At 39.2% G+C, this 25,795-nt stretch overlaps 1 protein-coding gene across 1 annotated transcript; it reads left to right on the forward strand.

Moving 5' to 3' along the window:
• Positions 1–259: 259 nt before the first annotated feature.
• Positions 260–25,245, forward strand: LOC131068438 (DExH-box ATP-dependent RNA helicase DExH12). The gene is made up of 3 exons (XM_058003631.2): positions 260–3,505; positions 3,646–4,035; positions 21,778–25,245. The coding sequence occupies exons 1-3, from the start codon at positions 560–562 to the stop codon at positions 24,961–24,963; spliced, it is 6,522 nt and encodes a 2,173-aa protein (XP_057859614.2). The 5' UTR covers positions 260–559; the 3' UTR covers positions 24,964–25,245.
• The last annotated feature ends 550 nt before the right edge of the window (positions 25,246–25,795 follow it).

The following is a 25,795-nucleotide window of genomic DNA, read 5'->3' on the forward strand; positions in this document are numbered from 1 at the left end:
CAAAACCCTATCATAGGATACATAGCTGATTTCAAACTACCACTTCTCCATTGATACATTTTTTGCAAAACATCATTTGTTAAATGATCTACCAATTAATGTCATGTATTACATAAATGTATACAATAATTTTTTTACAAAACATCATTTGTTAAATGATTTACCAATTAATGTCATGTATTACATAAATGTATACAATAAATAGACCATTTTTTCCTAATTGACTATCCACACCTGTTAGGCGCACACCAAGGTGCACTTGAATGAAATATTTGAATTTTTAATCGGTTTATTCAAACGAAATTTATAATCCTTACCGACCTACTTCCATTTTATATCACAATCCTTGCTCAGGGAAACTCAGGAACGCTGCCTTCTTCCATTTTATATCACAAACCCTACACAGAGTAACTCATCAGGAACGCTTCCTCCTTCCATTTTATAGCACAAACCCTACTCAGAGCAACTCATCAGGAACGCTATGCAGAGCTCGGCCACGAAACCCTAATCAGGTTTTTGCCTTATGTTTTTCTTTGGATTTTGATTAAAAACAGAAGAAATGGCACATCTCGGGGGAGGTGCCGAAGCCCATGCGCGTTTCAAGCAGTATGAGTACAGGGCGAATTCCAGTTTAGTTTTAACTACAGATTCCCGGCCCCGTGATACTCATGAGCCTACAGGAGAGCCTGAGTCCCTGTGGGGAAAGATCGACCCGAAGAATTTTGGTGATAGGGTTTACCATGGGAAACCCCCTGAACTGGAGGAAAGAATTAAAAAGGCTAAGAAGAAGAAAGAGAGAGAAAAACCTGCCTTGGATGCGGCCGTGCCCAAGAGGGATACTAAGAGAAGGCGAGTCCAGGAAGAGAGTGTTTTGTCTATTGCTGATGATGGCATTTACAGGCCCAAGACCAAGGAGACCCGAGCTGCTTATGAGGCACTTCTCAGCACTATACAACAGCAGTTCGGTGACCAACCACAGGACATCTTGAGAGGTGCTGCTGATGAAGTGTTGGCTGTCTTGAAGAACGACAAGATTAAGGACCTTGATAAGAAGAAGGAGATTGAGAAACTTCTCAATTCTTTGTCCTCTCAGCATTTTGCACAGCTTGTTTCTATCGGTAAGCTCATTACTGATTACCAGGATGCTGGCGAAGCAGGAACAGGTGTGGGAGCAGCTGCTGGGGAAGCCCTTGATGATGATATTGGTGTGGCTGTTGAGTTTGAGGAGGAGGAAGAGGACGAGGATAGCGATTTGGATCAAGTGCAGGAAGATAGTGATGCCGAGGATGATGATGATGGGCAGGATGCAAGTAAGACGGAAGCTATGCAAATGGGTGGTATTGATGACGATGACATGGAAGAAGCAGATGAAGGATTAAATGTGCAGGACATAGATGCTTATTGGCTTCAGCGCAAAATCTCTCAGGCTTTTGGTGTAATTGATCCTCAGCATAGCCAGAAACTTGCTGAAGATGTTTTGAAGAAATTGGCAGAGGGCGATGTTCTTGATGTGGAGAACAAGCTGGTGATGCTTTTGGATTACGAGAAGTTTGATCTTATTAAATTGCTTTTGCGTAACAGGCTCAAGATAGTTTGGTGTACACGGCTGGCCAGGGCAGAGGATCAGAAAGAAAGGAAGAAGATAGAAGATGAAATGATGGGAGAGCCTGCACTTGCTGCTATTCTTGAACAGTTGCATGCTACAAGGGCCACCGCCAAGGAACGGCAGAAGAATCTAGAACGAAGCATCCGCGAGGAAGCTAGGAAATTAAGAGATGAGGGCGTAGATGGAGAGAGGACAAGGGAACGGCGGGTAGATAGAGAAATGGAGAATAGTTGGTTGAAAGGTCAGCGTCAGATGCTGGATCTTGATAGCATTTCATTCCATCAAGGGGGGCTGCTGATGGCAAACAAGAGGTGTGAGCTACCTCCAGGTTCTCTTAGGATAACAAAGAAAGGTTACGAGGAAGTTCATGTCCCTCCTTTGAAGGCAAAACCCCTCGCAGAAGGGGAAGAACTTGTCAAGATATCGGACATTCCAGATTGGGCGGAGCCTGCATTCAGGGGAATGAAGCAACTGAACAGGGTGCAGAGCAGAGTGTATGAAACTGCACTATTTACTGCTGAGAATTTGCTTCTGTGTGCACCCACAGGCGCTGGTAAGACTAATGTGGCATTGTTAACCATACTTCAACAGATTGCTCTCAATAGGAATGCTGATGGTTCCATTGATTTGAATAAGTTCAAGATTGTTTATGTGGCACCCATGAAAGCATTAGTTGCAGAGCTAGTTGGTAACTTGTCTCACCGGTTACAGTCTTATGGGATTTCTGTAAGGGAACTTTCAGGAGATCAGACAATGTCTCGTCAACAAATAGAGGAAACACAGATAATTGTCACCACTCCTGAAAAGTGGGATATTATCACCCGAAAGTCTGGGGACAGAACTTACACTCAGCTTGTGAAACTTCTGATTATTGACGAGATTCATCTTTTACATGACAATAGAGGACCGGTGCTGGAAAGTATTGTGGCTCGGACAGTTAGGCAAATTGAGACTACCCAAGAAATGATACGGTTGGTGGGGCTGTCCGCAACATTGCCAAACTATGAGGATGTTGCCCTGTTACTAAGAGTCGACAAGTCAAAAGGGTTGTTTCATTTTGATAATAGTTACAGACCTTGTCCACTTGCTCAGCAATATATTGGTATCACGGTTAAGAAACCACTCCAGAGGTTTCAGCTTATGAATGATGTGTGTTATGAAAAGGTGATGACAGCTTCTGGCAAGCATCAAGTTTTGATCTTTGTACATTCCAGGAAAGAAACGGCAAAAACAGCCCGAGCCATAAGAGATACAGCGCTTGCCAATGATACCCTTGGACGGTTTCTCAAAGAAGATAGTGCCAGCCGAGAAATTCTTCAAACGGAGACTGATAGAGTGAAAAGCAGTGACCTGAGAGACCTTTTGCCTTATGGATTTGCAATACACCATGCAGGGATGGCCAGGGCAGATCGAACTCTGGTAGAAGATCTTTTTTCTGATAGGCATATTCAGGTTTTGGTATCAACTGCCACACTCGCATGGGGAGTAAATCTCCCTGCACATACTGTTATTATAAAAGGAACTCAAATTTACAATCCTGAGAAAGGTATGTGGACTGAGCTTAGTCCCTTAGATGTCATGCAGATGCTTGGTCGAGCTGGAAGGCCACAGTATGATTCCCATGGTGAAGGAATAATATTAACAGGTCACAGTGAGCTGCAATATTATCTATCACTTATGAATCAGCAATTACCGATTGAGAGCCAATTTATCTCAAAATTAGCAGATCATTTAAATGCAGAAATTGTTCTAGGTACAGTTCAAAATGCAAGAGAGGCGTGCACGTGGTTGGGATACACTTATCTTTACATTCGCATGCTACGAAATCCTGTTCTATATGGTCTATCTGCTGATGCTTTAGATAAAGACAATACGTTAGAAGAAAGAAGGGCAGACTTGGTAAGTATAGCCGTGATTTTCAATTTACAACATAGTAATTTTATTATGATATTGTTAGAGTCTTAGACACAAAGGACCCTTTATTTTACTTTAATGATAGTTGTTAGTGCTTCTTATAATTGAACTGTTTATGTTAACAGATACATTCGGCCGCAACTATCTTGGACAAAAATAATTTGGTGAAATATGATCGGAAAAGTGGATATTTCCAGGTTACCGATCTTGGACGGATAGCCAGTTATTATTACATCACTCATGGGACAATGTCTACTTATAATGAGCACTTGAAGCCAACAATGGGTGATATTGAGCTATGCCGATTGTTTTCGTTAAGTGAAGAGTTTAAATATGTGTCTGTAAGAGAAGAAGAGAAGATGGAACTTGCAAAGCTCTTAGATCGTGTTCCTATTCCAGTGAAGGAGAGTTTGGAGGAGCCAAGTGCTAAGATCAATGTTTTGCTCCAGGCTTACATTTCACAGCTTAAGCTTGAAGGTCTTTCCCTCACATCGGATATGGTGTTTATTACTCAGGTATGTATTCATATAGAAAACCTGTGAAGCACAAGTCATAACTATTTCTAATTAATCTATAAGTGGGTGACTTGAATTTGTAAGGTCTTTCCCTCACATCGGATATGGTGTTTATTACTCAGGTATGTATTCATATAGAAAACCTGTGAAGCACAAGTCATAACTATTTCTAATTAATCTATAAGTGGGTGACTTGAATTTGTATGCTTTGTAATGCAACTTACTAGCATAACTATATTTAGAAAAATCATTGTAAGCGATGCTGAGATATATTAATACGAGGAAACTCTTAGAAGATAAGATACAACAATATGATAACAAATGATAGAAACACAAAGGTTCACTAATTTGAAAATTAAACAATATTTTTGAATTATACCAGCTTTGAAAACAAAGTGGATTTTAAACAATATTCCTCATAAATCAGAAACAAGAGTAACAGGTTACTCCATAATGTATTCAGTTCTATTTCACCGAATTAATATTCAGATAGGAATTAAGCAGTATGTGAAAAGCAAATCGTCATCATACTAATCATCAATTACACATCATGCTGTTTCAGAAGTTTTAGAAGTAAAGGCTAGCAGCAGTCAATAATAGGATTTAATAATAAATAATAAATTAATAATAATTAAATTAAAATATAAATAATAAAATATAATATACTATAATTACAAGTTAATTAAGTTTAATGAAAAGTTAATGCTATGAAGAGTTGTGATTCCCTCAAACATGAGGTATAAAAGGGAGAAGAGTTCATTTGAAAGAGGGAAGGAGGGTTGAAGAAAGGAATTAAGCATGTGAATCAAGGAAGGATTAATGAGAGAAGAAAGGTTGTGTCTCTTTTAAACGGCAAGAATTATGAAGGGTTGTACTATTTCAAAGGGTGGAAATTGTGAAAGGTTGCGTAGGTTGTCTCTTGCCAAACCTCAGGCATGATGAAGAGATGTGGCTGCTCCCTCACATGGGAAGATATAAGGGGAAGGAGGTTCATTTGAGAAAGAGAGGGAAGGGAGATTAATTTGGAGAATAATTTACTATTCTCAAAGGGCAGCAATGAACAGTGATGACTTGTTTCTTTTGAAGAGGTGTGACTTCTCACAATTTTAGATATAAAGAAGGGATCAATTCAATTGGGAAGGAGGGATTGGAAGAGTCATCCGTAAGATCAAAGAAGACAAGAAAGTCAATGGATCGAGGGAGAAATATCTAATTAATAAGGGAGGAAATTAGCAGACTTTTATATCTACAAGGGCAAGATTCAGGGCAAATTTAAAAGGGGACATTACAGTATGTGAAAAGCAAATCTTTATCATACTAATCACCAATTACACATCATGCTGTTTCAGAAGTTTTGGAAGTAAAGGCTAACAACAGTCAATAATATTCGCGCTCCAGATAGGTACAGGTCTAGACTCAGGCGATAGAAACAATCATCTGAAAACTCACATATTACATGAAGATCTTGCATAAGAAGGTGGGTGGTGCCTGAGAATGATGCCTATTATTCTGTTACTGTATGACCTTCTTGCTTCAGCTGTGATGCCTATCTCCTACGTTGATATGCAGAATAAATTTGCTACCAGCTTTGCTGTGTCGTAGACAACAGCAAAGGTGGAATTTGCTTATTGCTACTGGATGGAATCTGCTTCTTGACTCGTGGAATCCTCTGGCTATTTTCTAATAGGTATGGCTTTATCCTGTGTGACTCTGTCCCTAGTAATCTGCTGATTAAGTCTCCTTAAACCCTTGCTAGATCTGCTCCTAAGAGGAATGTGATTTAAATCAGAATTAGTGTGCCTGCTGCCATTAACGAGCTGAGTGTATCAACTGAGTAAAGATGAACAATGAGACATATGTTTGTGATAGGGGCTATGTCCTACCTTTAAAATGATATTGAGGTTTTTGTCTGAACATCAGATGCATTCGTGCAATGCCAGAACCTTAGATAACTTTGATGCCTTCTACAGGCTAATTAACCTCCTTAAATACATGATGATGGATGGTTAACCGCCAAAAGAGCCCAGGTCGGCTTAGAGCTGTTTTATTAAGAAATTTATTTATTATTTAATTAAAAAATCGTACCTTAAGTTGGCCCCCATAAAGATTATAAAATAATAATAATTTCACCTTTCTTAGGTTGGCCCCACATGTTTTAGACAATTATTTAATAATTTTTTATTTACTGGGCTGACTGCTGGAAATTGGGGACATTACAGTCCTCCCATCCCAAATTGCTTGTCCTAAGCAATGTTAGCTCTAAAAGCTCTATCCACTTCAATTCGATGCTGTTCCACGATCGTGGGTACTGCTTTTGTGGATTCTCTGACTCTCCAGACATTGCTGTCATGCATAGCCTTAAGAAACTCTATGTAGATGTTCAGGATCTGATACACACATCATCACCATGGCCTTACCTCCTTTCCTTCAATTCTCAGGTGGTGTTGTGTCTTTCACACCAGACTCTACTTCTTCCTGTTCCAGATTGTTGAATCTCTCTGTCAACCAATAATTTGTGCCCCCTGATGTGATAGGCAAGAGATTATTATTGTTCTTGTCTTCATTCAGTTGCTGTTCTCTAGGTGGCAGCTGGTTCTTTGCTGTGTGTTTATCAATTTTCGATATATATGCCTGTAATATTATTCCTAACACAAAATGCCCATTTAAAAAGCTTCATCCCATGGGCCTCAACTTTACACAGCTTTCTTCACTTAGAGATTCTTCTTGTATCAATGTATCAGATTGTGGCTTTATTAGCATGGAGATTGATTCTTTTTGTAACCAATCGGCAATGACAGCTACCACAGTGGTGCAATCACTTTCCCCTATAGAGCATTCACCCAAATGGTTAGTTGAAACAAAACATATCTCACCGGATAGACTCATTTCTCTATCTCTGCTGAACAATTCTTTTCCTTCCCAATTGCCCATTGTAAAATTATCAACTACATAGTCTGAATAGGTCAGTTTTATGTGATATAGTCCCAATGTCATCTTTATCTTCTTCTTCATATACCTTGTTCAATAGAGGCTTCCCCCTCTCATCCAGTGTTCTGCAACTAACCTCCCACTTTCTCCAAGTATGTAGGCTCCATTGGGATGTTTGTAGAACAATGCGATCAGAAACTGAAGAAGATGGCTCCTCAACAAGCTTAGAATTTGGCTCCATATTTGGTAAACCATTCATCATCCAATTTTCACAATTGTCACCTTCTCTTGAATTCAAATAGTGAGCATCTTCAACTACATGGTTGGCTGCAGCCAAAGTTCCATAATTGAAGGACTTCCTAAATCTGTGCCCCTCTATACCATTGGCTTCATCCTACTCACAATCATCAGTGGAACCTGAATCAAGCATGTCAGTTATCTTATTTTCTTCACTCCTTAGGGACCATTTCTCATCATTGCTTTCCTCTTCTTCATCAGCCTTCTTAGTTCTTTCCATTAAAACATATTCTTTCAAAACTTCATTCTTCTTAGATCTGCTCTAGAAGTGGAGAAGTCATCTTTATTTGATAACAAACTTACTCCAATGAAAAGCAATGATTGAACTACAAACCTGGGGTTGGGGTCCAAAGCTTCTTGAGATGTTTGAAACTTCATAAAGTCAATGGTCATTGCAATTGTAGCTTTGGACGTGTTGACGTGTATTTTGTACACAATCATACACAGAATAAAATACCTAAAGGCATCTTATCCTCTCTTGAGAAAATAGTCTCTAACTGCTGAAGATTCGCGTAAAGGATCAGTTAGGTAGACTCCAAGGTTCTTTTAGTGGGGTCTCCACGTGTGGACAAGCTCCAGTGGTATGATGTGATTTGCTGGAATCACAAGGGGACTTACATTGAACTTCCGATCTGCTTTGCTGGACACAGGCTCTTACTAACTTAGATTAAAAAAAATGGAAAAATGATAAGGGCGAAGAGAGGATCTAATCCTAATACTAAGAATGTAGGAGCAATGATTGATTTTTGATGAAACTCTAACTAGGTCTTGTTTTGACATCAATGGAACATCTACACAAGACTAGTGCGATCTTCTATGGGAAGCTTTATGATGTTCAAATCATCACCGCAGGCATAGATACCATCCAAGTTGATGCATATCAATGAAGAGGCAACAAATTGAAATTGAGCTTAGGCTGAATGATTCCAGTTGACTACGCAAGGCAAGTCTGCAATCAACAAACTGCTAGTAGTATGGATGTACGAATTCCACCATCAATCAATCACACTTCCTCCATTCATCTAATTATCTACCATCTAAGATTGAAGACTTCAACAAGAAACCATGCAAATTGCAAGAAAACGACATATTTCACCATTACTTCAATGAAAATGGAGTTTGTTTACAATCAATGGCAACAATTTCTTGCCTTGTCCTCCTATTCTACTCTCTATCCACTAACTACTTTCAACTATTTACAACTCTCTCTCTAATTATTGCTAAAAATTCCCCTTACAAAATGAAATGCCTGGGCTTATATAGTGCCCACAATACAATTTGATGGCTTAGATCAATTCAAGATCAATGGCCAAGATTTTACAATGAAAACCCTAATTAGGGTTTGTTACAACCATTACATAACATTTAATGCTTGACCAATGATAAAATTGTATTGCTTGGACACATGTCCCTTTTAGAAAAATCGACCAATGGATAGCCGGGGTAGGTACATCGGAGTTTGTGCCACCTTCCATGAGTTAAGTACATTGAATCTGGACATGCTGAGATGGACTTCACTGATTGGAGAAATGATGACTAGGACGGCACCTCATCTGACACTTGAAGCTTGCTAGATATTCAATTTGATGTCGTTGAGAGGCTATCTTTAATTAACTCTTGTTCTAACTCCTTTTGTCCTTGATGTGCAGGATGATGTACCTCGCCTTGGAACGCTGGATTGGAAGAGGTCGCCCTTGTCTTGGCTTGATCGTCCTGGCGAAGACCGTCCTGGCGAAGACCGTCCTTGATCCGGCTTGATTTTCCTTGAAGAGACCTCCATTTGATGCCTACACAACATTTCAAAATTAGTAACATGATTTTGCAATACATAACATAAATTAGAGAGCAATTTTTTAGGAAACTTAATGATAAGTCCTTTATTAATCATTTCCTAAAAAAGACTGAGCTAAGGCAAAACAAAATTTCAAAATCCAAAATTAAGGAAATGACGATCAACGTTCGAAATTAAAACAATAAATCCATATCGTCATACCTCTTTGAGAGCTTAACTCTAGAATGCAAAATAAAGGAATTCGCCTAGGCAAAATTTGAAATTCGATAGTCTTGATGTGATCTTCAAAAGAACGTTCCTCTTATCAACTTCGCCACCCTTCAAGTCTTGGACGTGATTTCCTCTTCAAGTTAGCAATTTCGCCATCTTTGATATGTCTTTGACGTCCTAGGCAACTTCGCTCAAATGGAAACTTCAAGTTCGCCTCTCCTTTGGATAGTAGTTTCGCACCACCTTTGATTGAATTCGCTCCTCTTCTTGAATGATAATTTCGCCTTTCCTTTGTATGAAATTCGCTCCTCTTTTGCCTTCTCCAAGTTGCATATGAGAGATGATAAATGATGATGTGAAAATGAAATAAACACCTTCCTTTATAGGCGCTCACCTTCATATTGACCTTAGGCCGACTTTTTGCAAAATATAGCAATTAAAACGATTTTTAAATAAATAATAAAGGCCGACCTTGACAAAATAAACCCAAGCGCTCCCTTTTGATTTTTATTAAATTGATAATTAATTATTAAATGCCTTTATTTTTAATTAATAAATTTCGATTTTTTACAAAGGCAAAAAATAATTAATAAATACATACCATGCGCTATTTAAATGCTTTTAATTAAATATCGATTTTTTTCTAGCATTTAAATAAATTTAAAAAATGTTTGTTTAGCGCCCAAAAATGAAAAAGTGGGAAGATACGTACCTCATCGCCCTGGTCCCTGACTGAGGGACAGGAGCGATTTTGCTCTTGTGGGCCTCATTTCACTTCATCACCTTCGAAAATTATATTCAACGGATTCGCAATGCCTCCTTTCATTCATTCATGCCTTGAGATCGGTTGAAATTTGGCGAGAAAATCATCTACAACAAAAATCGCTCTGGTCCCTTCCTGAGGGACAGGAGCGAACTTAAGCATTTTGGTCCTTTGTTGACATTTGATAATCTTCAATTTGTCTTCAACGGGTTCGATTGACCTCCTTTCTTGCCTTCGAACATAAAATTTGCTTGATCTTTGCCTAGATCGTACCTTATGAAGAATTTCGCTCTGGTCCTTCAGTGAGGGACAGGAGCGAATTTGACCCTCTAGGCAAAACTTCATCATCTCATTGTTTTTGATCAAGTCTGGATGCTCTATCATGCTCATTTCGTCCTTCACCATGCCTTTGATGTCTCGATTCGTCCAAACAAGGTCAGGAATGGCTCAACTAAGCATTTTCGCTCTGGACCCTTGGTGAGGGACACGAGCGATTTGCCTTGGTCCCTTGGAGAGGGACAGGAGCGCATTTCGCTCTGGACCCTTGGAGAAGGACACGAGCGAAATTTGACTTTTCGCACTCTCGATCAGGACAATTTTAATGGAATATAACATTTAAGTATAAGTGAAAGAAGGAAATGTCACTTATACTTTAAGTTATATTCCATATATACTTTCAGGATGTTTGAGAGTGGTTTCAGACCTCCAGGAGTTATATTGCAAAATCTAGTTTTTGGAGGTTTTTCAGTTTCCAGACTTAGTCAAATTTCAGGATCAGGACATTCCAGACTTAGCCAAATTTCAGGATCAGGACCTCACTCAAGCCGGACTTGCTACCCTGTCGATCTCCCCGACAGCACTTCAAGTTATATTCATTTGATAAAATGTACCTCTTTGGACCTTCTCACATCGTCAAGACGTTAAAATCTTGCAAGGACAAAGCAAAATTGGATTTGTAGCTCCGGTCCTTCACTGAGGGACAGGAGCGATTTAGGCAATTAGCACTGTTATGGACGTCCCAAAAATCTTCAATTTATATTCAACGCATTTATCTCATGTTTTTCCTTGTTTTTGAACGTAAACTTGCCTTGACCTTTGTCTGGATTTTGCATAATGAAGGAAATCGCTCTGGTCCCTGGGAGAGGGACGAGAGCTACAAGGTACCTCGCCCTGGTCCCTTGGAGAGGGACAGGAGCGATTTGGTCAATATAGGTCATTCTCCTTCGTTTTTGCATCTCAAATTATATTCATTTGGCAAAGCATCTTCCTTTGGACGTCCTCAAATCATTAAGTCATCAAAATCTTGCAAGGACAAGGCGAAATTGAATTTGTAGCTCCGGTCCTTCACTGAGGGACAGGAGCGATCTTTCCCCTGGAGGCATTTCTGTGCTCATGAAAATCTTCAATTTATATTCAATGGAAAGATCTCGCCTTTCTCCATCACTTCCAATTCGTAATTCATCTTGACCCTGCAGGAATAGTAAAATATTTGAAAACGAGCTCCCGTCCTTCACTGAGGGACAGGAGCGATTTTGCTCCTACAGGCCAAAATATCATGATTTTACACATTTTATCACTTCACAAGGCGAAAACAAATCATTTGAAATGCCTAGGATCAAAATTCAAAAAAGTCAAAATTTGGTCAAAATATTCAATTGGACAAAAATTCGCATTTCATCTTCAACACTTAGACAAATTTAAGCTCTGCATCAACATTCCAATTGAAAATTAGACCATTCTGGCGAATTCATTTCATTCAAAATTTGCATTCTAGAAAAGGAAACTCAAAAGCCCTCAAAAACGACTGGATTTTGGTCCGAAAAGACGGTAATTAGAACCCTAAGGCTTGACCCTAAATCCAGACAACTAACAAACTAACAAAACCCTAGAAAAAGCAAAGCGAAAACGAACAAAACGAGCAAAAGAAACATGGGTCCCCATTTGCAATGGGGCGATGTGTGAAAACGTCACAACAGGACGTCACTCTTCTCATGTAATAAGAAATGGCTATTTCGGAGCTTTGCTTGGCATCTTCTGCAGATGAGGCAAACTCCCAAGATAAAGTAATGACGTGTCTAAGATGAAAGGCTTTGTCTTTGGTTCTTAAATTGAATTTGAGTTTGGAATCCCAACCATTGACATTGAAGTCAATAAGCAGGTTATGAAACAATTGTTGGGGCAATTGATAGAGCCTGTGCAACTGCAGATTACTGCTTCTAGGTCACACTTGTATTATTAGGAAGACAGCTAATTATTGAGACAACTTTGAATCGATTTTCTTTGTATCCTCTTCATTACATATCTTCTTAGCATGGACACCCACTTTGCAGAGTGTCTGAGTATGTAACAAATCAATAATCTTGAAAACAGAAACAAGTGTTTCCAAGTTATTTGGATCATCAAGGAGTTCTCTCTTTTCCTTCTGACAACACTCAGTTGGGGTGAGTTTGCAAACAAAATTTTCGTCTACATGCATCTGCTCACCTTTAGCAGCAGCACTCTATTTCCCTTTCAAGGTTTGCATTGGCTCTAAAATGTTGTTGTATGTAGCTAGGTTGGAGCCCTTCTAGGGCCGACCTAGCTCGCCTAGCGTGCATGTGGCCCTGCCGGCCCGTGATGAACCCTTGCTGGTTCAATTCTTCAACTTGCTGTAATTTTGTAATTCTTTTTGTATTTTTGATTATTAAAGATGGTCTTTCAGAAATAGACAGAAGTTGCAGAAGGGGTTTTTTAATTTTCAACACATTTTGAAAATAATACATGAAATAATCAACTGAAACAATAAATTGGAGATTTTAGAAGCATACCCGTAGGTCCTTAGCCAATTTATTGAAATGAAAAGATTAAATCAGCAACTTACAAAGTTCTGATTTTTATTCAGGAAACAATTCAGATCTGTCTTATTTTAATAATAAGACGTCCAAACAGTAGAAGATGGCGCCAATTTAATGAGCAAGCTGTGTGTTGGGGAAAGGAGGTCTCCAAACCACAAAAAATTAACAGCAATAACAGTAAATAAGAAAACCTACAACAGATCTGCCCTGTAAGAAGCCAAATCTGCCTGCAATCATCACCAATTTGACTTCTGAATGAAGCCAACCACAACTGCAACAATTCGACTGATCTTTGACAGTCTCACCATTACCATGCACTGAAGAATAGACTTTCTCCAATGAAGAATCCAGTTTGAAACCCTCAAGCTCCAAAACCCAGAGAGGAAGAGATATCAAATGATCAACAAATTAATGAGTTTGATTTCTCAAGGGGCGGCTTTATGCAAAAACCCATGATTTTTAATTAGGGTTGCTTATAGGGTTTGAAAAATATCATTAAGTGTTAAAACATTACTAATATGGGTGCCCAACTGTGGAGAAAAATAATAAGTCACTTAAATAAGTTTAAGTGAAATAGTTCATTAAAAAGTCAATGTGACTTTATAATAAACGTCATTAATTAAATAGTGTTTGTAATTCACTGAAAAATTAATCTCTCAATATGACTCCAAAAGATGAACCGTCAGAAGCTGGAGATAAAGCTCCCAAAACCCATGTGACTAGGGGCCTGTCTAAAAATAATTAACTTCCCATCTATAAATAACCCAAATGCTATAAATAGCAAATCCCTCAAATGGAGTCAAACTGCTCAAACTAAGCCTGAACTGAACCCAACCTTGAATTGAAGAACATCATCCTCCATCCACTGTCCCCATGACCCTCTGTCCATAACTTGTTAGCTTACAAGGGTCCAGAAAATAAGCTAACTCATTAACTCTAAAACCCTGACTAGGATGGGGACATCACACGACCTTAGAAGACATTAATAGTCGGGCCCTAATTGGGCGTCATATATAACTTGTGGCATATGTAACTTGTGATTAAGTTAAATGTAACTTGCAACTAAGGGAGACTAATATGTAACTTGTAATATATAGTTCTAACCCTATCCTTGGTGCCAAAAGTATATGGCCGACTTGAGGTCCATTAGGAGGTATTGATTCATATATATGCAAGGTCATGAATTTGAATACCATGAAGGACATGTAGTGTGCTCGGGGGTGACGATAAGAGCTTATCGTCTATGGTTGAGAAGGCAACAAATCTGATGTTTGCTTGTGGTTAACGAGCACTACCATAAAATCAACATGGTATCAAAGCGGGTTCCTTCTATAGAGCTTAACCGCTTGAAGGTAGATCTTGTGCTTTTGTGAGGGATCTGAAAACAGAGTTTCATAGTTTGGATTATGTGTATGTCTGGTACGCTTTTTGTGGCTACTGGGGCAGTGTGCGCCCTTGGAGTACAAATTTGCTGTCTGAAATTTTGACCCCAAGGCTTTCGCTAGGGTTGGAATTTACCATGGAAGATTTGGCTGTTGATAAGATTGTTAACAATGGCGTGGGCCTCGTTCCGCCGGAGCGTATTGCGGAACTTTATGATGCATTGCACTCAAATTTGTCCTGGGGGGGATCGATGGTGTGAAGGTCGACACTATTCATATTTTGAAGTTGCTGAGCGAGGGCCTTGGCAGGTGGGTGGAATTGGCTAAGGCTTATTTTAATGGCCTGAGCGAGTCCGCGAGGAAGTACTTCAAGGGAAATGGAGTGATTGCTAGTATGGAGCACTGCAGCGACTTTGTGTACCTGGGCATAGAGTAGATCACCCTCGGCCGTGTTGGACGAACCAAAGATTGCATTCAAGGAAGGAAGATTGCTTGCACTTCTTCGCAAAGGAAGAATCAGCATTCAGGGGAAGTCTGACATATCGTCAGAAGTAACCTTGGACAAAGAGGTTAGAAGATTGTTTTCAGCTTCAGAGGGAGCTTGAGGAAGCCTAACATTTTAGCTTCAGAGGGAGCTTGACATTTCGGCTTCAGAGGGAGCCACGTCATCATGAAAATTTTGTTAATGAGTTCTTCTATGCGAGGGAGAAGTTTGAGGTGCAATCCCTTGTTAACGAGTTCTTCTCTGTGAGGGAGAAGTTCGTGGTGCAATCCCTTGTTAATGCATTCTTCTCTGCGAGAGAAGTTTGAGGTGAAAGCCCTTGTTCCACCCTCTGTGAGTAGGCATGGTGGAGATGATGTCATTATGAAAATTTTGTTAATGAGTTCTTCTCTATGAGGGAGAAGTTTGAGGTGCAATCCCTTGTTAATGAGTTCTTCTCTGTGAGGGAGAAGTTTGAGGTGCAATCCCTTGTTAATGAGTTCTTCTCTGTGAGGGAGAAGTTCGAGGTGCAATCCCTTGTTAATGCATTCTTCTCTGTGAGAGAAGTTTGAGTTGAAAGCCCTCATTCCACCTTCTGCGAGTAGGCATGGTGGAGATGCATTCTTCTCTAGGAGAAGTCTGAGGTTAGAGCCCTCGTTCCACCCTTTGCGAGTAGGCATGGTGAGCCCACCCTTTGCGAGTAGGTATGGTGGGTATCATGGAAGAAATTCCATGATGTGGTTGTTCACCCTTTGGAAGCAGCTATGGTGAACATCATCCATGGGAGTAGCCATGGTGGTTGTATTCATTTACATTTTTCATGGGAGCAGCCATGTATCTCGGATCTTGAGAAGGTCTACTCCCTAGCTAAGAGTGAGTGTTGATGTATGTAGGTAGGTCGGAGCCCTTCTAGGGCCGACCTAGCTCGCCTAGCATGCATGTGGCCCTGCCAGCCTTAGAAGACATTTATAGTCGAGCCCTAATTGGGCATCATATGTAACTTGTGATTAAGTTAAATGTAACTTGCAACTAAGGGAGACTCATATGTAACTTGTAATATATAGGTCTAACCCTATCCTTGATGCCAAAAGTATATGGCCGACTTGAGGTCCATTAGGAGGTATTGATTCATTTATATGCAAGGTCATGAATTTGAATATCATGAAGGACATGTAGTGTGCTCGGGGGTGATGATAAGAGCTTATCGTCTATGGTTGAGAAGGCAACAGATTTGATGTTTGCCTGTGGTTAACGAGTACTACCATAAAATCAACATAAAATGGCTCATCTTTACTTTGAGTCCGCCTTTATTAACATCATTGTAGTGGCTGAGAGGTAACAAAGCCATGACCCACCACTCCACATCAAGTCTTGGATCTTTTGTGAGAGATTGTTTGAGCACTTCGATCAGATTTGGATTGATATCAATCTCCACCTTTACCTTCGTGAGTTGGGATTGTTTGATCTTCAGCTTTTTGTCAAAATATTTAGGGCCTTCACCATCACGTTCTTCAATTTTTGCAACTGGTATTGATGAAGACAAGATTATCTCAAACCTCATTGGTACATTATCCTCTAACATGTATTGTACACTATTGACAATTTTCATTCCGGGGTCAGTAGAAAGATTAATGGCATAAACAGCATGATGGAGATTTTTGTAATTATAATGAGGTTGGCCAGGGAAGACTGGCAGGACCCATTCATCCTGTCCATACATCGAATCTTTCTCGATTTTTTTAGGTAGTGCACATGCATGGGTTGGAGAACCACATACAAAGAGCCCTGTTCAAATGGAGTATGTATATGTGATAAACTCTTGATAACTTTAGCCGTCTGATCAACCATAAACAATTCCAATACTGAGACAAGAGTAATGTTACCAGTGCTTATCAATATGCTCTATTTATTGTCATCAAATCATTGCCAGGAGGCACCATAAGCTGATTGACAGTGTCTCTAATTGGTTGCAACAGTCCAGCATTTTGGCATTGTTAAGTGTGAACCATGCATTGTGGATGCAAAGAGATCACTTCCACTAGACGATTCAGTGCTTCCCCTGATGCGAACAGGTATAGGAACCTGTAAGCCTATCTTATATTTGAATGGAAATATGGTATTTTCAGAAGGGCTTCCAGTGAAAGTCTCCTTCCAGCTGTTTCAATTAGATATTGAAGATATGGGAAAAGTTTGAGTAGTCTTGCTAGTACACCATCTTCTATGTGTGTTGCTAAACCCTTAATATTGATGAGTGGGTAATCCCAAAGACTCAGACCCCTTATCACCTGGATCCCACACCATCACATATGTATGTCCTTGGAATTGAAGGGAGCCACCCCCCTGCTCTAGTCTATGAGGTATAGCCTTCATCTCTCCAATACCATCAGAGGTTTCATTTTATACTTGCAATTCCTTCACATGGGGGTTAATTTAAGTTGAATCACTTCTCACGATAGTGAAATTAATTTCTTCAATATCATCTTCTTCCATACCTGAAACTTGGGTGGATGCTCCTTGATCAGCTCTTGCAATTGTTCACACCTCCTCCTCCATCTCGAGCTCTTTATGACCAGCTAAAGGAATCCTTTCCAGCTCTTTAAGACAATATGCCTCCTATGATCTTAACAAGTATATTTCTGCTGTAATAATGTGTACGAAACAAGGGAAATCAATCTCACTATAGGCTATCATACCTTGCATGTAGCTGGAATCTAAACATTGGATTGATTCTTGCTTGTCCATACCCACATTAGGCTGAAGTGAACTTATGAGCATGGCTTCATCCTCTTTGGGGCTTCCACATGTTTGGCTGAGAGTCCAAACTTCGAAATGTGTTGACTGGTTTTCGTCTTTTCCTTCAATATTAGTAGACTGCAAGTCACGCGATTGCTCTTTCTCTTCCATCCTTTCTTCAATAGTAACTTCTGAGTTTTTGTCTTAAATATTTCTTCTCTTCACTCTTCTCATTTATTTCAGCCTCTCCATCAAACCTGTCTTTAAGACAGTACTCTGATTCATCATACTGAGGACCTGTGTCATGAGCAAGCTCCTTAAGGTTTTTAACCTCATCGTTTGCACAAGCATCAACTCCCTCTTGACTAGACACATTTTGACCTCCTTTCATCTCTGGTTGAGATTTTGATTCAGCATCCATTTCTTCTTTCCTTTTTTTTATCTAGTACTTGTCAAAAGATTTGGTGGCTTTGACATCCTAAGGTTCACTTGAGTATTCATCGAACACTATGATAATTTCCTCATTGACGTGTATAGTATTTCCTGTCAGACTTAGATAATCTTGAAACGTTAGTAAATTCTTAAAACTTCTGATATCTGTTATACCATCCTACAATTTTAGAGGCCGCAGCTTCATTATCCCTTTCTTTCATTTCTGAAATCAACCCTACCATCCCACAAGCTGGCAGAAATTTTGGCTCTAATACCACTGAAATATACCAGCTTTGAAAACAAAGTTGATTTTAAACAACATTCCTCATAAATCAGAAACAAGTGTAACAGGTTACTCCATAATGTATTCAGTTCTTCTATTTCACCAAATCAATATTCAGATATGAATCAAGCAGTATGTGAAAAGCAAATCTTCATCATGCTAATCACCAATTACACATCATGCTGTTTCAGAAGTTTTAGAAGTAAAGGCTAACAGCAGTCAATAATATTCATGCTCCAGATAGATAGGTACAGGCCTAGACTCAGGCAATAGAAACAATCATCTGAAAACTCACATATTACATGCAGATCTTACAGAAGCCTTTCAAAATAATCGAATAAACTGGATTGGAAGCTGAAGGTGGGTGCTGTTGTCAGTTTTATGACATCCTTGGTCCATCAGTGAGAACCGATTACAGATATGTTCCATGGACCAATGCTGTCCCAGTTGATCAAGGACAGGGCCAATGGTCATGAAGTGTTAAGTGTTGTCTTTTCGGAAGGCAGGTTTCCCAATTTCTTCCCCTTCATGCTCCCAGAATCCTAGGTTTCCCAATTTCTTCCCCTTCATGACCCCAGAATCCCAGGTTTCCTAATTTCTTGCCCTTCATAACCCCGGAATCCCGCTCTTCATGACCCCAGAATCCCAGGTTTCCCAATTTCTTCCCCTTCATGACCCCGGAATCCTAGGTTTCCTAATTTCTTCCCCTTCATAACCTGGAATCCTGGAATCCTAGGTTTCCCAATTTTTTCCCCTTCATGCCCTCGGAATCCTTGATTCCTCTTCCCTTTGCAGCAAGACTTGACCTTCGACTTTCGACAACTTGCAACACTTCTAGATGGCGTGATCAACACTCAAGGCTCTTAATGCTCCATCAACTCCTGCGACATGTTCACTTTCATTCATGAAGCTACAGGGGTGCATTTAATGTTTTTGCAGGATTGCCATCAAGTGGAGTACATGGCCATGCTTATTTATGGCTTTCATGTTAGGCAATCCACCTTCTAGAAGTACTTTTCGTCTTGGAATTGCCTTGTCAGGGTATGGTGAAGTTGCTTGCATGTACACCATGTTAGGTCTATGGCATATGCAGTTCCCTGCCTTCCTTGACTGACATTCCTTTATGCACGCCAAGGTTAAGGGTTCCTCCCCTTGACGATTGGTCTCTCCTTTGCGGCCAATTCGCTATATAAAGGCTGTTAAGCCTCATTGTAAAGGGTTCTCTCCTTGTTGGCTTGAGCTATTCTCATGCTCTTTCACTTCTGTTGAAGACTTGTATATTCTCTTGCATTTATGCTATTGTAAGTTTGGCCATTGGCCGCTGAATGAATCGAAATAATCATTCTTGCCTTCCTTCAACTTATGCATGTTGTTTATGTTTCCTTACCTTCATTATAAGTGTATTTTTTTGTGGCTTTCTCTCATGTATATGCTGTGTTAACTTGTTTCTGAGTGTGACTTGTGGGAAACCTTCTCCCCTTTGACATTCAGCAAATTCTAACCTTCACATAAGTGTTAGGGTCATTCATGCAACTGAAGCATGTGCATTTCTGGGGTATTTCAATTGACTCTTTGTGTCATTTCTGGGTGGGGAGAGAAACATCTCTTATCTTGGTGCATCACCTCTTTTCATTTAAGCATCTCTTTCTTCCCTTTTCCTTTGCAAGCTGTTAGGATAGGTTTAGAAGTAGAATTTGGAGTGTTGAGTTGGTTCAACACCTGCATTTGGATTGAGAAGGAAGCCGGTTGTCTTTGGAGATTCAACCCCATTGTGTAAGGTCCCACACTTCGGGGTTGTTTCCATGTTTCACATGGTTGCTGAGTTGATAGCTCAGCAAGGGTGGAACCTTTTGTGACAACAGGTGCCTGAGAATGGCACCTATTATTCTGTTATTGGATGACCTTCTTGCTCCACCTGATGCCTATTGCCTACTTTGATAGGTAGAATAAAATTGCTATCGGCTTTGCCGTGTCGTAGACAACAGAAAAGGTGGAATTTGCTGATCACTACTGGATGGAATCTGCTTCTTGGCTCATGGAATCCTCTGGGTATTGCCTAATAGGTATGGCTTTATCCTGTGTGACTCCGTCCCTAGTAATCTGCTGACTAAGTCTCCTTAAACCCTTGCTAGATCTGCTCCTGAAAACAAATGCAATTTAAATTAGAATTAGTGTGCCTGCTGCCAATAACGAGCTGAATGTATCAACTGAGTAAAGATGGACAATGAGACATATTGGCGATAGGGGATATGTCCTACCTCCAAAATGATATTCAGGATTTTGTATGAACAGCAGATGCATTCGTGCAATGCCAGAACCTTAGATAACTTTGGTGCCTTCTACAGGCTAATCAACCTTCTTAAACAAATGATGATGGACGATTAACCGCCAAAAGAGCCCAGGTCGGCCTAGAGCCGTTTTATGAAGAAATTTATTTATTATTTAATCAAAAAAACCTACCTTATGTTGGCCTCCATAAAAATTATAAAATAATAATAATTTCACTTACCTGAGGTGGGTCCCAAATCTTTTAGACAATTATTAAATAACTTTTATTTAGTAAAACATATTTTTTATTTACTGGGCTGAGTCGGCTGACTGCTGGAAATTGGGGACATTACAATTTTGATATAAATTTGATTGTTATTAGATACATTACATATTTCAATATCAAGTATCAACCATGTATACAGGGAAGTTACTATTATAGCTACTTTCCTTATTAATTTTGTAGTGGATAACCTTGAAGATTTGAGTAGCTAGCTCTTCATAAATTTTTAGTGAGCAAAACTAAATGTGGCATAACATGAGCACACAAATTTCACCATAACAAATATTTAAATAGTACTTATTACTTAATGACACAAATTTTGACACAAATTTTTGCCTTTTAGTGTTTATAAATTTGTGTTATGATGCCATTAAGTACATTTTATTTTTGAACAGTTTGTCAAACAGTTTCATGATTAGAATTGGTTTCTGTAGCTAAAAAAAAATGTAGGTTCACCACAAACAGTTATATATAATATTGTGATTCACTTCAAGCCTTTAGCTACGACAAGCTTTGAACAACTTAATGAGCAGTGTGCAAAGCCTAAGCTTTTAAATATAAACTTATTAAAAGCGTTCTGAACAGGTTAAGTACTAGAATTTGTTGTCACTTGTCAGCTTTCTGAAAAGCTTTCTGACTACACAATGTGGGTTTTAGTGAAAAGAACTAGAATTTGTTGTCAGCTTTAAGATACATTTTATACAAGGAAAAAAGTCAGCTCGAAGATGTTGTGCTTGCATCTTTAACTTGAAATGCAGAAGATTTTATTTTAAGTAGGTAATGACGCTGCATATATGCTACCACACTTTATTTTGATATATGTTTTGCACAATGGTGTGCTCACAATCCTTCAGCAAGGGTCCTGAAATAAATTCTCCTCTTTGAATTATTAAAGAAGAATTCCAACTAAAAATTGTTTCTAACTAATGATGAGTTTTATGTTAACACTGTTGATATTGACTATTCAGCAATATATTTACAATTTGTTATGAAAGCTGTTGGATGATGCATGCTGTGTAATTCTAAATTATTTTTTTATTTGGTTATGTGTTGCAGAGTGCAGGCCGCCTCCTGAGAGCACTTTTTGAGATTGTATTAAAAAGAGGATGGGCTCAGTTAACAGAGAAAGCACTTAATCTATGCAAGATGGTTGGAAAGCGCATGTGGAGTGTTCAAACTCCACTCCGGCAATTCAAAGGTATTCCGAATGACATCTTGACCAAAATTGAGAAGAAAGATTTAGCTTGGGATCGGTATTATGATCTTTCAGCCCAGGAGATTGGAGAGCTCATTCGTTTTCCAAAGATGGGAAAATCCATTCATAAATTTGTTCATCAGTTTCCAAAGTTGGATCTTTCTGCCCATGTACAACCAATAACACGTACAGTATTGAAGGTGGAACTAACAATCACTCCAGATTTTCAGTGGGATGAGAAAATTCATGGATATGTTGAACCTTTCTGGATTATAGTGGAAGACAATGATGGCGAATTTATACTCCATCACGAGTATTTTATGTTGAAGATGCAGTATGTGGAAGATGATCATAACCTTAGCTTCACTGTCCCAATACATGAACCTCTTCCACCCCAGTATTTTATTCGTGTCGTCTCTGACAAATGGCTAGGATCACAGACTGTTTTGCCAGTTTCATTTAGACATCTTATTCTGCCAGAGAAATATCCACCTCCAACTGAATTGCTGGATTTGCAGCCACTTCCTGTATCAGCATTAAGAAATCCTTCATATGAAGCTTTGTATCAGCAGTTCAGGCACTTCAATCCTATTCAAACCCAGGTATTTACAGTTTTATATAACTCAGATGATAATGTTTTGGTGGCGGCACCCACTGGAAGTGGTAAGACTATTTGTGCTGAGTTTGCTTTGCTGCGACTGCATCAAAAAGGTGTAGAGAGTACATTTCGATGTGTTTACATTGCACCTGTAGCAGCACTTGGAAAGGAAAAATATTATGAATGGGAGCAGAAGTTTGGGAAAGGTCTGGGATGGAAAGTAGTTGAACTGACAGGTGAGACTGCAACTGATTTGAAGCTACTTGAGAAAGGTCAGATTGTTATAAGTACACCTGAGAAATGGGATGCTTTGTCTCGCAGATGGAAACAACGTAAACAGGTGCAGCAAGTTAGCTTATTTATCGTGGATGAACTTCATTTAATTGGTGGAGAGGGTGGTCCCATCTTGGAAGTAATTGTTTCTAGAATGAGGTATATTTCAAGTCAAATTGAAAACCGTATTCGCATTGTTGCTCTTTCTACTTCACTTGCAAATGCTAAGGATCTTGGTGAGTGGATTGGAGCTACTGCACATGGGCTTTTTAATTTCCCCCCTGGTGTCCGCCCTGTACCATTAGAGATTCATATTCAGGGTGTTGATATAGCCAACTTTGAAGCTCGAATGCAGGCGATGACCAAGCCAACTTACACATCGATAATTCAGCATGCAAAGGGAGGCAAACCAGCTCTAGTGTTTGTGCCAACAAGAAAACATGCACGGCTTACTGCCCTTGATTTGTTAACTTATTCTAATGCAGATGGTGGGGAGAGATCCCAATTTCTTCAATTTACTGAAGAAGATTTGAAACCTTTCATTGCCAAAGTGAAAGAACCTACTTTGAGCCATGCATTATCTAATGGAATTGGGTATTTACATGAAGGTCTCACTTTGGTAGAACAGGAACTTGTAGCCCAGTTGTTCAGTGCAGGGGCAATTCAGGTGTGTGTTGCAAGCAGTTCAATGAGTTGGGGGTTGTCTTTGTCAGCACATTTGGTTGTTGTCATGGGTACACAGTATTATGATGGACGGGAAAATGCTCACACAGACTATCCTATTACTGATCTTCTCCAAATGATGGGGCGTGCCAGTAGACCTCTGCTTGATAATGCTGGAAAATGTGTAATTTTATGCCATGCACCTCGTAAAGAATATTATAAAAAGTTCTTATATGAGCCATTTCCTGTTGAGAGTCATCTTGATCACTTTCTCCATGATCATATCAATGCTGAAGTTGTTGTGGGCACTATTGAAAGTAAGCAGGATGCTGTAGACTATCTTACTTGGACATTTTTCTATCGAAGACTCACACAGAATCCAAATTACTATAATCTTCAGGGTGTCAGCCATAGGCATTTGTCAGATCACCTTTCTGAGATTATAGAGAGCACATTAAGTGATTTGGAATCAAGCAAATGTGTTGCCATAGAAGACGATATGTATCTTTCTCCTTTGAACCTAGGGATGATAGCATCTTATTACTACATTAGCTACACCACCATTGAACTCTTTAGCTCATCCTTGACTGCAAAGACAAAACTGAAGGGGCTTCTTGAAATTCTTGCTTCTGCTTCAGAGTATTCACAGCTTCCCATACGGCCAGGTGAAGAAGAAACTATAAGAAAATTGATAAATCATCAAAAGTTTGCTGTCGACAAACCAAAATATACTGATCCACATGTAAAGGCAAATGCATTGTTGCAAGCCCACTTCTCAAGGCATGTCATAGCTGGCAACCTAGCACTAGATCAGCGAGAAGTGCTTCTTTCTGCAAACCGTCTTCTTCAGGCTATGGTGGATGTTATTTCCAGTAATGGCTGGTTGAATCCAGCTCTTGCAGCAATGGAATTGAGCCAAATGGTTACACAAGGTCTCTGGGACCGTGATTCTGTCCTGTTGCAGCTTCCACATTTCACCAAGGAACTTGCTAAGAAATGCCATGAAAATCCAGGGAAAAGCATAGAAACTGTTTTTGATTTAGTTGAGATGGAGGATGATGAAAGGCGTGAATTGTTACAGATGACAGATTCACAGCTGTTAGACATTGCTCGTGTTTGTAATCGCTTCCCAAACATTGATCTGGCATATGATATAGTTGAGAGTGATGATGTGAGGGCTGGAGAAAATGTAACAGTGCAGGTCACTCTAGAAAGAGATCTTGAAGGTAGGCAGGAGTTAGGTCCAGTTGATGCACCGAGGTATCCCAAAGCAAAGGAAGAAGGTTGGTGGTTAGTAATTGGGGATTTAAAAAGCAATCAGTTGCTGGCCATTAAGAGGGTATCACTCCAGAGGAAGACTAAAGTCAAGCTTGAGTTTACTGCACCTTCAGAGCTTGGAGAGAAGACATATACACTATATTTCATGTGCGATTCATATCTTGGGTGTGATCAAGAGTACAATTTCACAATCAATGTGAAAGAAGCAGAGGATGAAGAAGATGCAAAGGAATGAATGTTATTTACCAATTACCACAGCTGTACAATTTTTCATAAAGCTGACTCCCCATATATGCAAGATTGTAGGTCTGTACTAGTAATTTTAGTTCAAAATTCCGGATACATTCCGGATACTAGCTTCTATTTTGTTTAATTGGTTGAAATTCACTTCGTAACTCATAAACTTTGTAGATCAAGTGCAAATTCACACTTGATGTGATTAAAAGTTTTACTACACAATGAAGTAAAGCATAAATTTGTAGTTGATACAAGAATACTATATACGTATTTTCCAGTATTTTCTCGTTATAGAGTTTAGATTATTTCTACAATACATCTGTTTTAGGTTGGCTTGCTTATTGTATGCTGTCTGTTGAGAACTTGCATCTCATGCATCTCATGCATTCAGTTATTTCTTTGTCAAGGTTTATGTCTCTTTGTTTTTAGTGTTCTAAAAAAAATGTTTATTTAATTATCATTATCTTCCCATTTTTAGGTTACTTCCTTGTGTCTTGGGTATAACTTGCAATGGCTTTTAGTATTTGGAGTTTTATGTGGTATTTTCCCTGGAAATGGAAGCCACCCAAAATACATTTATTATCTAAAAAATGTCCAAATCTAGACATTTATTAGTTCGATGGTTCATGGAAACTGACCCTTGAATATTTGTTTCCCTGTGTATATCCTTTTCTTTGTTAGTAGCAGTTCTGATTGAGGGAAGGATGATCCTATTCATTTGATTTCATTTCAGGACCAACTTTTCTTTCTTTTATTGATATACAAATAGAATGTATTATTATGAGCTTGAAAGTTGGTGTGGAAAATATTATTTATCGCTTGCATTTGCC

Source organism: Cryptomeria japonica, chromosome 10 (assembly GCF_030272615.1).
Source record: "Cryptomeria japonica chromosome 10, Sugi_1.0, whole genome shotgun sequence".
In the NCBI taxonomy this organism is placed as follows: Eukaryota; Viridiplantae; Streptophyta; class Pinopsida; order Cupressales; family Cupressaceae; genus Cryptomeria; species Cryptomeria japonica.

What these genes read in the sequence shown, in the direction of transcription:
- LOC131068438 (XM_058003631.2), top strand. Translation starts at nt 560, where the DNA reads ATGGCACATCTCGGGGGAGGTGCCGAAGCCCATGCGCGTTTCAAGCAG. An exon ending in AAGAAAGAAGGGCAGACTTG is followed by an intron (nt 3,506 to 3,645) that starts GTAAGTATAGCC and finishes TTATGTTAACAG; the next exon opens with ATACATTCGGCCGCAACTAT. An exon ending in ATATGGTGTTTATTACTCAG is followed by an intron (nt 4,036 to 21,777) that starts GTATGTATTCAT and finishes TATGTGTTGCAG; the next exon opens with AGTGCAGGCCGCCTCCTGAG.